The sequence below is a fragment of the Papio anubis genome, chromosome 10 (genome assembly GCF_008728515.1).
Source record: "Papio anubis isolate 15944 chromosome 10, Panubis1.0, whole genome shotgun sequence".
Lineage (NCBI taxonomy): Eukaryota > Metazoa > Chordata > Mammalia > Primates > Cercopithecidae > Papio > Papio anubis.
In genome coordinates, this window is record NC_044985.1 from 48834410 (window position 1) to 48848509 (window position 14100).

Sequence of the window (14100 nt, forward strand, 5' to 3'; positions counted from 1 at the left end):
TCGAGGTTACAGTGACTGTGATCATACCATTGTACTCCAGCCGGGGCTATAGAGTGAGAGCCTCTTTTCTCTTAAAAAAAAAAAAATAGTAAGGTAATATCCAGAACAGTGGATTCTGGAAAGATAGGAAGTTATGGGTTCAAAGGTTGAAAGGCGCTACCTGCATCTAACCACCCTACATGGCATGGAATTGTGTGTTGTTGGAGAAGCTGGGCTTAATGAAGCTGAACTTATTTTAATGGACCTTATGGCCCGGAGGACATAGTGACAGAGTTGCAGCCACAATATGTGAGAATCAGAGGATATTAGCACCATATTTCTAGGCTACATATGTCCTAGAGTTTCTGGAAGTTCCCAAGGGGAGATCGTCAAAAACTACCTGACATTGGATTTTCTGACAAATCTGTGCTGGGATCTGTTGAATATTTGAATTATATAGGAAAATAAAGGGAATTTAAAATATTTTTAGGACTTTGAGAATACTCAGTGCAGATTGGTTTAATCAAGTAACTTAAAATGATTTTTCCATGCAAATCACTCTGATAAGATTATCACAATCTGATCAATCGTATACATAAATTTTTTTTCCGGTTTGCATGACTTAAGTACAATGTCATTTTGAATAAGGCAAAACCTTATTTTAGCGGTTTAACTGATGTGAAAAAATATGCTTTAAAAGCTATTTTGAAATAAGATCTTTCAAATCTCTATTATAAGTGGAGGTAGCTCCTTGCAAGAATTTTAAACATTTGCAACATACATGAAGTTTGAAGATAATGACTACATTGGCAGGGTGCTTTACAATTCACAGTGATCTCTTTCACTCGTTATCTTTGTGTCTCAGAATAGTGAAATGACCAATCCAAGGAAAGACGGCAACAAGTAAACATATAACTAGAATTTAGGTCTTCTGTTTTTATGTCTAATGTGTTTTTCATCTTAGCAAATTTGTTCCCAACCTTTCAATACATAGTGTTTTAATCTTATCTCTTTTGTGCTAAACATAAAAGGCACTCTTGCCAATGTGTGCAAAGTATGAGATACCCATTTCCAAAAACTATATTTTTAATATGAATTTACATGACTCTAGGTACCATATCACACTACACAGTAAATAAATGGAAATGTCTGTGATAGAGGTGTCAGGGGTTGGCTCAGTTGTCATCCACACCTTTCCACATTCTTATGGCAGCTGAGACTGAGAAAGAAAAGAATAATGCAGGATGGAGTTGATAGTTCCAAGGAAGAGTCTGGAAATCCTGTGATTGGTTAAGGAACCAAGCAATAGGAATTTATTTCCCTTGAAAATGGCTAAAGACAATGTTTAAAGTTCAACACTAACATAAAAGATAAAAACTCTATATAACCTCCATACATTCTGATGATATATTTCTATCTAAAAGCTTGTATAATTTTTGATGATGAGATCCATAAGCATTCTCATGAAAATCAGAATAAAAGAATATGCCCATCGACAACATTATTATTTAACACTTCTGGAAAAAGAAGAGTTATAAGAATTAGAGAAGTAGGAGAAATCATTATTTGTAGATATATTGTTGTTATCTTAAAAAATCCCATAAGAGAATCAAGTGAAAAAAATATTATAAACAATAACCTAATTATTTTAGACGGTTGACAAATGCATTTTTCATCTTAACTTTTACAAAAGTTTGTGTAGGAGTCTTTTTTAACTACAAAAACTTAAAAAATATAATTCAGAAAAAGTAAAAGTATAAGAATAACTTAAAATTTTGGGAAGAAGAAAAGCAGAGAGGACAGATTTCACCAGATATTAATTATAAATCTACAGTAATTAAAGCTGTTATATTAGTAGACAAAGAAGGAATGAAATAAAATAAAGCTCAAATTAGCATGTGGATACTGAGATTTAGCACATGGATAAGAAGAGAATTTTAAATGAGAGGAGAAATAGAACAACTGATTATTCATTAAATGAGAAACCACATGGAAAAAAAATAATACTAGAGCCTTACCTCACACCTTATACCAAATTAAGTTCCAGGTTGGTCAAACATTAAAACACAAAATATGAACTAATGGACAAGGAAAGAAACAAAATTCTCAAACAAAAAAACCGGAAGAAAAAAAAACCAGAATATTTTTAACGGTCTTGAAATGGGTCTTCATAAACATGAGAAAATCAAGAAGAAAAAAAAGTCTGATAAATTTGACTAAATCAATATGAAAAATTTATACATAACAAAAAATCCAAGAGACAAAAGACCAAATTAGGAAAATATTCATACCACATGTGACAAAATAATTTCCTTAATATAAAAAGAGCTCCTACAACTCATCCAGTAAAAGCTCATTAACCAAATAGTAAAGCACATAGATTCTTTCTAAACTTTTACTATATCTGTTTGAACAACATATTTATTTATACCCCCCATTGAAGTTCAACTAGAAGAAAAGCAAAGGAATACAGACAAAGATAACAGGACAAGAGACAACAAGAAGAGTTTTAAAACATTCTGGACTGTGGAAAGCACAGGAATAATTACTTTCTCATCAGAGAAAGAGCAGCAGAAATGCAGGTGCCTTGCAGAAGCAACACAAATTGTTTCAACAAATGCTCAGAAGGCTCTGGACCTGGAGGCCCTTGGTTGCTCAAAAACAGAGGGGCAATGGATGGAGCTGAAAACAGAACTGATTAAAATTTTGTATACAGGAAAGCTAGACACTCTTGAGTCCCTTCACCCAACGCTCTCCAACCCTTCAAGAGAGCAGAATAAAATACAACTTCACAACTTCTGGAGTAAAATCTGTACTTGCTACAGAGGTCAGAACATTTAAATAGTTATCTACATTGTTGTTGGGTTTCCCTGCAACACCACAGATCTCTCTTTCAGTATATCTTGAAGTTGAGTTTTTCCCAGTAATAGTACTGAGGGCCTTAAATAGCATATGGATTAGCTCAATATTTCTTAGGACAAGGGCACCTGGAATTTCAGATTGCTAGGTGCACACCTTCCTGCTTCCACGACAAAGGAGCCCTATTTCCTATCTGCTGAGTAGTTCCTAGAAAAGGGCTCAGGTAGTGGTGAAGGGCAGGTACAAAGGTGCCATGGGAATGGTAGCAGAGGACTCTATTGAAGGTGAGAGGTTGGGGATACTGGTTACAGAGGGATTTGGCCAGCTGGGGTGGGTAAGGTGTACAGCAGGAATAGAGCGCAGGCTTCCAGAGACTGTGGGAAGTCCTTCCAGTGGCTGTGGGAAGTGTAGTCCCTATGCAACCTCAGTCAGAAATGGGAGTCCAGGCTGGGGGAGGTGTCTCATGCATGTAATCCCAGCACTTTGGGAGACTGAAGCAGAAGGGTTGCTTGAGCCTAGGAGTTTGAGGTTACAGCAAGCTATGATTGCACCACTGCACTCCATCCTGGGTGACAGAGAGAGACTTTGTCTCCTAAAGAAAAAAAAAAAAGGATAATTTATTTTTACATAAGGGGAGTTTGTAAGTTTATAATTCAAGGGCCACCTTTTTGCTTTCTCTTCTGCTTTTATCTTTGCGGTTTATTTATTGGTCTTTAACTTTATACATGATTAGAAAATTCACAATGCTCACGTGCTATATAAAAGCAAACACCTTGGTCATTGTGGTATTGTTTATAATAGCAGGAAGCAGACAATCTAAGCATTCATCCCCGGGGAAAGGATGAGTAAAATCTGGTGCACTCATCATTGTTGACTACAATATGGTACAGAGAAACCATGAGTTTCACAGGAATTTCACTTAAACATTCCAAACCCTATGTGCAGTGGGGAAGGGGTCTTTAAAATGAAGACTGTGAATCAGGTGATCTCTCTGTTTATTTCCTTGTCTGGAATTCTTAATTTGACAATTTCAAGATGATTAAATCAAAATAACACTATGTCGTTTATGTCGAAAAAGAACAAATCAAAGTATCTTTGTTAATAGATGCATCATCTTCAATCAAGCACACTACTAGAAAAAACTTTAAAGTGCAACTTTGATTCACTGTGAGCATAATTATTTCTGTTTATGAAGTGTGTAATTATGACTGTATCTTCAGGTGTAATTATTTCTTTTTCGAAAGATATGAATTGTTTTTGACATTTTACACAATGAATGTATGTTATATAGTTACTTAACTAGATAACTACTCTGTGCCTCAATTTTCCCATCTACACGTTAGGAAAGTAACAGTAGATGCTGCATAAGTTGTTGTGAAGATTAAACAAATTAAGCATTGAAGACAAAGGACAATTTATAGCTCAATTAAGGTTGGTTGTTATTAATATTACAAATGATAACGCTTGTTTGCCTTTACTGTCACCATTTAGAATACTGGCTAATGAATTGCATCCTACGGGAAGGCCTTTAAGAAGAGAAAGGGTCCTGTAGGTCTTCCTAAAATACTTATTTGCAGAGGTCGTGACTGGAGGCAGGAACATTTAGTAAGCTATTGCTTGGCCCAGTTGATTGCAGTGGTGTTGATGTGTTGAGGAGGAGGGGCGAGACTGTCCACTCATTTATTAGTAAAATGGAGAAGAACTTGCTGATTGATTGGTGAAAGGCAGAAAGGCTGAAGATGACATCTGGCCTGGATTTATACAAACATTACCCTCAGACTAAGTAGGGAATTTGGAAGAAATGCATGACTTAGAGGGGAAACATGTTGAACGTGTGCAGATGGTAGGTGTATTCGCAGGTATTATTTAGGAAGCAGTTGGAAGTATGGGTTGGAGTTTAACAAAAGACCAGAATTAGAGATTAAAAGTCTCTGTTAAAATCCATACTCTTTCAAAGAATGGGCTATAGAAATTTATAGCTACATTAGTAGGATTATCTTTTAAAACTGGCCTGTGAGAATTTTTTCTTATTAATTAACTAATAATGCTAAAGGAGAATTAAATTCTTCCAAGAAATGGGCAAAATGAATCATTTCTATCAGAAGACATTTATAGAAAAAGTCAAATCACATACTAGACTGTTTACATGGAAATATGTCTAGAGACAGATCAGAAATTAATATTAAATGACAATCATTTATAATTATTTAGTTCCTTTACCCCAAAGCTCTTTTATTTATTCTAATTCTCTCTACAAGAGCACTAGATAAAATTCAAGGCAGATGTCTGCATATTAGCAAGGCACCATCTCATTGTTTTCATTCACCACCACTTATACGCAATCACCTTCAGCGTCATGTGGGAACTCTGACTAGTTCAGCGCGATATGCCAAATAGATCTGTGCCCTGTTGTAAAATATGGATCAAAGAACTCAGTGTTGGGTAAAGGTAGCTCTACCACCTACTAGCTGTATGACATTTCTAAACCTGTGAAATAGAGATAAAATCTGTAGCAAAATAGAAATAATAATATGAAAAATCAAAAGTTTTTTAAAAAGATTAATAAATACTTTGTAAGTAAAAGAGACATTTATAAAGAGGTTTGTAATGTAGGGGTTAGAAACACAGTCATTAGAGCCAGATTACTTGGGTACCAAATCCAGCTTGGCCACTTATTAGCTCTGTTAACATGGGAAAGTAACTGAATATCTGTTTGTCTTAGCTTCCCTACCTGCAAATTGAGAATAATTGTTTCTAACTCACAGAATTTTGAAGATTAGATGAGTTAACACATGTAAAGTGCTTTCGGTGGCACCTGTACACAGCGTGCATTAAATCAGGGTAGTAATTTTCACTATTATTATGTAAGGCTCTTAATTAGTGCCATTCCCACAATAAGTGCTTACAAGGTACTAGGCGTAGTATCTTGCTACTACTATTACTACTAATAACAATCTAGCTCCATTATTGAGGATGCCAATATCTCAATAATAAGTGTCAAGAACTAAGGCAGGAAACACTAGATCCTAGGGGTTGCTGGCAAATGGAAATACGTATTAGGATCAGAAAGTGTTCCTATGGTGCTTTTGTTCACCTCAACAGAGCAGCTGATGGGATTCTAAGGAGCCTGTGATTAAGCAGGAAAAGAATTCCAAAGCCATAATATCAAGCATCTCCTTTTAACCTGTGCTGTTAGTGCAAATCACCTGTGGGCCATAAATACTCCACGATAGTTGAAACTTTTACTAGAGTTTGTTTGCAGACATCAGCATGTTAGGATATTTTAGAATCAAACGAAGTTTTTATGAGAGATGCTCAGATGCATTTTCTCAGAGATGACAGCAAAAATTGATAAGGACCACAAGAAATCTGATGTTTTCAATACATTTTAAATAAATATTAATTAAATGATGTATTTAGTTCATTGTGTGGTCAATAGCAGCATCTATAGTATAGTTTGTGTAGTTATAGAATGTATAATATATAATAAGGTATATTTTGTTTTTTAAAATGAACATAGTATCTTTTTGACCTTCAGCTGAGAAGAAAAGAGTTGTACAGAATCTGAAAAAGTGGTCCTTCTAGTGCAGTATTCTGGAAGACAGAGGCATGAGTTGTCCTTGATTCCATCCTGAAGTATCATACTTGCTGTCTCCATTTCTTCATCTTCATTATTTTCTCTCATCCACAACACCAATGACCTTCATTTTGCCAAATCCAAATGTCAATCTTATATACGAGTATTGCTTGATCTTTGACTTTTTTTTCACTGTAGCCTTTGATAAAATTGATCACCTCTCCTTTGGAGAAACCCAACTATCTTCTCTGGGTTTCTATGACACCATGCATATTTTGTTTCCCTATTAATTACTACTTCTCAGTCTAATTTACTGGCTGGTTCTCCTTTGCCCAACTTCTAAATGTTATAGTGTCTCCAGAGTTTGGTTCCGGGTTCCCTTGTTTATTTGCACTCTCTGCCTAGGTGAGCTAAAACAGGTTTGTAGCTTCAAATGCCATATACATCTCGATGACCCTTAAATTTATGTACATAAGATTCTGGATTCTCTCCTGAGCTCTAGATCTATATAAAGTTCAGTACTTTGTTTTGAATGTCTAATAAGCATCTCAAATGAATATATATCAAATGAATACATCTCTCTCCCACTCACCATCTACCTACCCTGCCAAACCTTTTTTCTGATATTCCCCATCCCAGTTAATGGTTCTGTCCTCTACCCATTTGTTCACGGTGAAAGAAAATCCATTTGTTGATTCCTCTTTTTTCTTCACTCCACATATCAAACCCATCAGTAAGTGTCATCACCTTAGTCTAAAATCTCCACTTTCCTGCATTATTAAAACAACCTCCTAATTGATCTTTCTGCTTTTACTCTTTGCCTCCCCCTCTCCATAGCCAGATATGATCATTTTATAACAGGAGACCAGGTCCCTGCTTATCCTGCTGCTGGGGCTTCTCTTGGTAATTATAACTAATATGTGATAGATTACATAATATTAATATATACGATATATAGTAAATTACAGTAAAATACGAACTTCTTGCCCTGGCCACAATGTACTTTTTGAGTTCAGTTTCTACCACTCTTACTCATGTTTCATCACATACCAGTACACAAGTTTTCTTTCTGTCTCTTGAATCTCCTTGGCTCATTCCCACTTCAGGCCCTTCCGCCTCTACTCCCCTCTTCTCCCAGGTCTCCGAATGACTGGCACCCTCCCCCATGCACCTCCTTAGACACCTTCCTGGACACTAGCTGACACACTGCTCCTGCCCTCCCTCCACTTCCCCAAACACGCAGTCATTTACCAGCCTAGTACCCTGTTTTATTTTATAGCAGTGATCACCATCTGCCTTTATCTTATCTTTAGATTTTACTTGTTTACACATTTCCTGTCTGTTCCTATCCTCCCATAGAGTGTAAGCTTTTACAAGGCTAGGTCTGTTTTGTTCATTTCTCCTTTGTCTTGAATGGCATATGATCCTTTATAAGGTACTCAAAAATATTTATTGAATAAATGAATGAATTTTAGGATATTACAAAGATAGCTCAATATAAATCTAATTTTATTTTTCGAGAGAGAATTGAAGAGGGTACATTTTTTACACAGACCTATTTCTCAAGTATGTGAATGTATTTTTTGAAAGATACATTTGAAAGGAAGTTTTTTTGGTTATTCTGTTTATTTTCTTGCTTCATTGATTGCTTCCTTTCTTTACCTTTCTGTGACTGTTTAGTTTTGTTACAGTGATATACCCTATGGACTTTAAACTCTTTAAGTCCATTTTATTTGTACTTTCAAAAACTGTTTTAACCTTATGTTTACTTTAGCTTAGTGAATCCCTAGTACTCTGAGGACAAGCTATTATCTGAGGTTGCATTAATTCATATATTTAACCCTTGCTTTGGGAAAACTAAGAAAAGAGACCCATTTAAGATACAATAACTTACCCAAAGGAGGAGGCTTTCCGTACCCAGTTCCAATCTGCTCATTTTGACTCACTAAAAGCAAAGTAATTTTGGGGCACTATTCTTTTGTCATTCATTGAAACATTACTCAGTAGATGTCTAAATGTCTATGTTAGGTGTGCAAGGATAAAAACATGATGGAAAATCCCCAACCTCAAGAGATTTTTACATCATAATCATGTTTTCCATATAAGGGAAGTACACAGAAATACTCAAAGTACAATGAAATAGTTCAGTAAATGTAAGTCAGAATGTTCTAGAAAACTTCTATCACATTTTAAAATAATCTTGCCAGGCACGGTGGCTTACGCCTGTAATCCCAGCACTTTGGGAGACCAAGGTGGGTGGATCACCTGAGGTCAGGAGTTCGAGACCAGCCTGGCCAACATGGCGAAACCCTGTCTCCACTAAAAATACAAAAAATTAGCCGGGTGTGGTGTGGGCACCTGTAATCCCAGCTACTCGGGAGGCTGAGGCAGGAGAATCGCTTGAACCCCAGAGACAAATGTTGCAGAGAGCCAAGATCGCACCATTGCACTCCAGCCTAGGCAACAAGAGTGAAACTCCATCTCAAAAAAAAAAAAAATGCTAACAATATTTATACACGATAAAATCTTTTTGGACCAGAAAGGATCATTGAATGTATTTAGTGTTTCATCTTTCACAGAGAAGGTAGAGATTTTAAATGCTAAATCTCAAAGCCAGTCTGATGCCAGTCTGCCACACACACACACACACACACACACACACACACACACACACACACATATCTGCCTATTACAACTAATACATTTATAATGGATCAGTTAGGCAGAAAATCTATGGGGGAAAGGAGCACTGAATTGAGAATTAGTAAATCTGGACACATATCAACTTTATTATTAAGAAGCTGTGCTATCTCCAAAAAATATTTAAACTGAGGCTTTAGTTTCCTCATGTCTTAAATAAAGCCTAGATATTCCTTAAGGTCCACTCTAGCTGCAAAATGTGAAAATATTAAGGTTCCATTTGTGGATAGCTTTTCAGAGTTATGTTGAAATTCATCTCTATTATTAATGAAAGGCCAGCCAAGGAAATTGAAAGTCATTTCTGGTCTATTAAAAGTGACTTGGCAGCAGATTTCTTATCAACTTAAATGGTTAAACACATTTTGGTTATATAATTGTGAATATGTATTTGTGGGAGGAAGAAGAGTAGAATTTGGATAGACCTAGACTCATCAAAAATGAGAAAAAGAATGAATGCACACATATGGCAATCATTGATTCCTATTGGCAAGTATTAGAGCTAAAAATAAAGTGCTTTGTGATTGCTAGGAAATGGCCAGAGACAGTATTTGAAGCACCTTGATTTGTGAAGATTAGGAGGCTGTGAAGCCTTGTGCAACAGAATATCACAGACTACAAGGAATCACAGGACTGTCATGTTGTCCCAGTGCTTCTCCGTCATTTGAAATAAAAAAAAAAAAAAAACCAGGCTGCAAGTCAGATAAATTCCATAATTGGCAATGTTCCTGTGACTACTCACCCCAGGGTAATCAGATTCAGAACAGACCTACACCTAACTCTTTGCATGGTAAATATCTGATTAGTTATGGGGATCTAACTACTGATTTAAAAATGGAAATGCATTTTGTTGTGTCTGTGGGTATGTGGCTGTGGCTGAATGAACTCAGTACATGGGTTAATTTAACAGTATTTAGTCACGTGTACTCTAGGAAGGGATTAAAGTGCAGTTTACACAATTTCTGACCTTCAGTCATTTTTGATTTTGCCTCTTGGAGATGTTTCTTTGTTTTTTTAAACTGAACTGTTAGTAAGCTAAGTGCTTACATCTGTCAATCAACATATTATGTAGCTATTACTTACCTTGAGGCACTTAACTTTCAAAAAAATAAAAGCTGTCTGTTTGTGGTATAGAACAACTCTCCCTGTGTTTTCTCTTACCCACTGCCCATGTTTTTAGGACCTCCTCTACTCTTTCCCATGAGATATTCCTCATTATTGCATATATTATAGTTTTGTTTAAATAACTGCATAATTATGTCATCGTTAGTGAAAGTTTTAATAACAGAAACATATGAAATGTCAAACTTGCCTCTTTTAAAAACAACTTTATAAAAATCATTCAAGATACTTACATCAACGATCAAGAAATCTAGCCAGCACCAGGCATTAGTGAAATACGTTTGAAATCCATAAGCAACCCATTTGAGAAGCATTTCCAGAATGAATATATAGGTAAAGACTTTGTCAGCATATTCTAGCATGGTTTTGATAGTCTTTCGCTGTTCAATGTATATATCTTCAAAGGCCTGTGAATCAAAAATATTTTATTTTACTTAAATGGCTTGGTTCAAATATTCTAAATATTAGAAAAAATTGCTTAGTATAATAGTGAGTACAAAACAATAATTTGATTATTGATATTTTACATTAACATTGCACATTAGACAAAATCTAAAGACTAAAACTAAGTGTGAAAATGCTGGCAAGGAAATGTCATGCCTTTAGTGATTTAGAATGTGCTTTCTTTCCTACTTCTCACCCCTAAGTCTCTATCTCAATTACTGCTACGAAGACATGCTTTTAATGAAGTAATATGAACTCAGAAATAACTAGAAGTTCTGTTAATGAGGGACAGAATTGGCCTATTCAAGCATTACTTTCTACAATTTCCTGAACGATCTGGCTTATTTTGACAGAATAAGTTGATTATACATGAAAAAAAAAACCTAAAATACACTTTTAGTCCATAAATGTTAATACAATTATTAGGGAAAACTGGATGGTATTTGACAGGGAAAGTAACGTGGTTACAGAATGTCTCTGCAAATGGTTGTCTCAGTGAGGAAAACATCTGTTAGATAAACACCAGATGAGAAATTCCATCTGGCTGTTTCATGGTGCTGATTTGTTCTGAACTGAATTTTGCATCGTTAAACCTTGGGTGCCAAGCTCTGCAAGACACAGATATGCCTTTTCTTTTGATTCTGAAGCTCAGTGTTCGCATCTGGTAATTTTGGAGAATAAACTATTTCACCAGAATCTGATTCTTGCCAATATGCGTTTCACTTACCAAAGCACCACTACTGAGAAGGATCATGAACACAATGAAAGTCTCAAACCAGTTGTGCTCAACAATGCTGTAGCAGGTTTTCCGAAGATTCCACCAGATCTTTCCTTTGCCTTCTTCTGTACTTACTTGACAGAATGGAAACTTTTTAATACATCCTAAAAATCAAATATAGTTTATTTAAAAATATATTTTCATCTTAAATAGGAAAAAACAAACTTTCTTGTTCCTTCCCCACTCCACTTCCAGGTAATCATTTCATAGAGTAGCCATCTCCTTCATTTCCTAGGTATCTTCAGCATCCCTCCTGTATATTGAATTATTCTTAGACTTATATACTCAGCCAAGCCACCTACTTAGAATTTAAGGAAATATTTTATCTAGATTTGCTTAAGTAACAATGATTTCCTTCTTCACCACCAGTCAGGATTATTTTGCCTCAAGGCCATTGATGAAAATAGTCCAGGTGCATTTCTCAGGTTTGAGGCAAAACTACATGTTCGAGTTGTTTATTCATATTTTGATGTGATCCTGGGTTTTTACTTCTTTTCATGCACAGAAAATCTCGCTGTCTTCCCAGGCATCAGCCACTGTCAATTTTCCGAAGGTAATTTATTTTTCAGCCTCAGTGCTTTTCTTAGTCACACCTATGACTCAGCTCGTCAGTCAGTATTTCCTTTCCCTTTGTCCTCCCCCTCCTAGCTTTTACATTATTTCTAACTCCCATCCACTCTTCTGCTGTAAGATTCTGAGCTACTACTCATCAGATTAAGTCCAATCACACTGAATAATAGATAGTCATTGATTTGTGTGCAAGACACTATGCTGCTTTCTGTGAGAACAGCTATTGCTTTCCCTGGCAAACTCCACAACACAGCTACATCTCAAAACAGCTCTAGCCAGAGCACATTAACCACATTGGAACTCTAAGGGAGGGAATGTAATTACTGTAGCATCTATAAATCAAATCACACCATTGCCAAGGAGTTCTACAGGGATTACAATATCAATGACATGACATTCTAGAATGCCATTTATCTCATAGGGTCAGCTTCCTCATGTTATGGAGAAAGAGAAAAAACAAAAAGACTGATCAGATCATTTTAACTGCCCAGGAATAGTCACTGCTGTAAGTATAATCCAGATATCCAGAGAGATTAACTTTTTACAAGAAAAAAAAAAAAGGAAAATAAAGATAAACATGCCTTCACTATTTCTTTTAAATATTTTTCTTATTTAATTCAATTTATGTATTTATTTTGAGACAGGGTCTTGCTCTGTTGCCCAGGTTGAAGTGCAGTGGCATAATCATGGTTCACTGCAGCCTCGATTCCCTGCAAAAGCTCTGAGATACAGCTGTAGCTGAGGTAGCAGTGACCACAGGCATGTACAACCATGTCCAGCCAATTTATTTTTTCTTTATTATTATTATTATTATTATTTTGTAGAGGCAAAGCCTTACTACATTTCCCAGGGTGGTCTCAAACTCCTGGGGTCAAGCAATCCTCCTACCTTAGCCTCTCAAAATTTTGGGGTTACAGGCATGAGTCACCATACCTCGTTTCATAAATATATTTTTTAAAAATGAGGCATATTCAGTCTCTGTAAGGAACAAGGGGAGATTGTATTTAATCACATTAGAGCTTGTTTACCTTCAGTAAAACAAGCTTCTGGTTTAAGGTCTTCTTCGGGTTCAATTTCAGCTTGTTCACCTTCTCGGGGTAGAGCAACATCAACTGTGCTTCCTTCAGATGAGCTGGTTGCATTTAATTTCTGGAAACAAAATCCCATTTCAAAGATGTGATTTTCCCCTCTTTTATTTAACTAACTGGGAAATACTGTGTCATTTTGTGAAAAAAAAAAAAAAAAGGTAGTGATAGCATTTAACTCTATTAGCGTTACTGATCATTATGTACTAATAATTTAACATAAATCAAGACATACTATTCAAAATAATATGACGACTGACCTGAATCAGACAAAAAAATTTTAGACAACATTCAGTGTGGGTGGTCTGGAATGGATGGATTATACTGATTAACTTGTTTTATGATCTGCATTTGTATATGAATGCTATATGAACATAACTTAATACGTTAATATTGAGGCCAAGCCAAGAATAGTTGGATAAAGTGGTATGCTGACATCTAGTAATGATTATATTAACTAAAATACATCAAATCAAATTTTAATTTCCACCTCTTCAGATGGAAATTTTCAGAGGGCAAAGAATATTACCAGTTGTTTCTAAGTATTGTCCATGTTTCTATAATTTTAGAAAGGAAGAGCAGCACATTAACATGAGTCACAGTCATTATATTTCAACTTTGCGCTCTATTTTTCTCTGGCTTACATAATTTTCTTCTTATTTTACTAGAAGAAAAATGATGGATCTCTCTCTTTTTTTGAACTGCATAACTGAATTCAATACTTGCCAAAGAATTCTAAATGAAATGGAAATTTCTTCATAAATGGCACTGTCCAGAATCTCTATAGACTTTCATTAGGAGCACATTCTGAATTCAACGTGTGATCCGGCTGTGAATATTTCCTTTAACTAAATCATTGTGACATGACACATGGCTAGAAGAGCCACTGTAATATTACAAGAATAAATAATAAGTACTCTGAGATCACTTGGGAAGACAGGATTGTGCAATGTTTTATGAAAACAGATGCAAAGACATGACATACAGCA

At 35.6% G+C, this 14100-nt stretch overlaps 1 protein-coding gene across 8 annotated transcripts in view; it reads right to left on the reverse strand.

Annotated features, from left to right (window-relative positions):
• Positions 1 to 14100, reverse strand: part of SCN3A (sodium voltage-gated channel alpha subunit 3) — a 116149-nt gene that overhangs the window by 15253 nt on the left and 86796 nt on the right. For all 8 annotated transcript variants that reach the window (XM_021923683.2, XM_021923687.2, XM_021923686.2 and 5 more), the window contains 3 exons: positions 13055 to 13175; positions 11406 to 11560; positions 10468 to 10641 (listed from right to left, as the gene is read on the reverse strand). In XM_021923683.2, coding sequence (XP_021779375.1) covers positions 10468 to 10641; positions 11406 to 11560; positions 13055 to 13175 — 450 coding nt within the window. The remainder of the gene's footprint in view (positions 1 to 10467; positions 10642 to 11405; positions 11561 to 13054; positions 13176 to 14100) is intronic.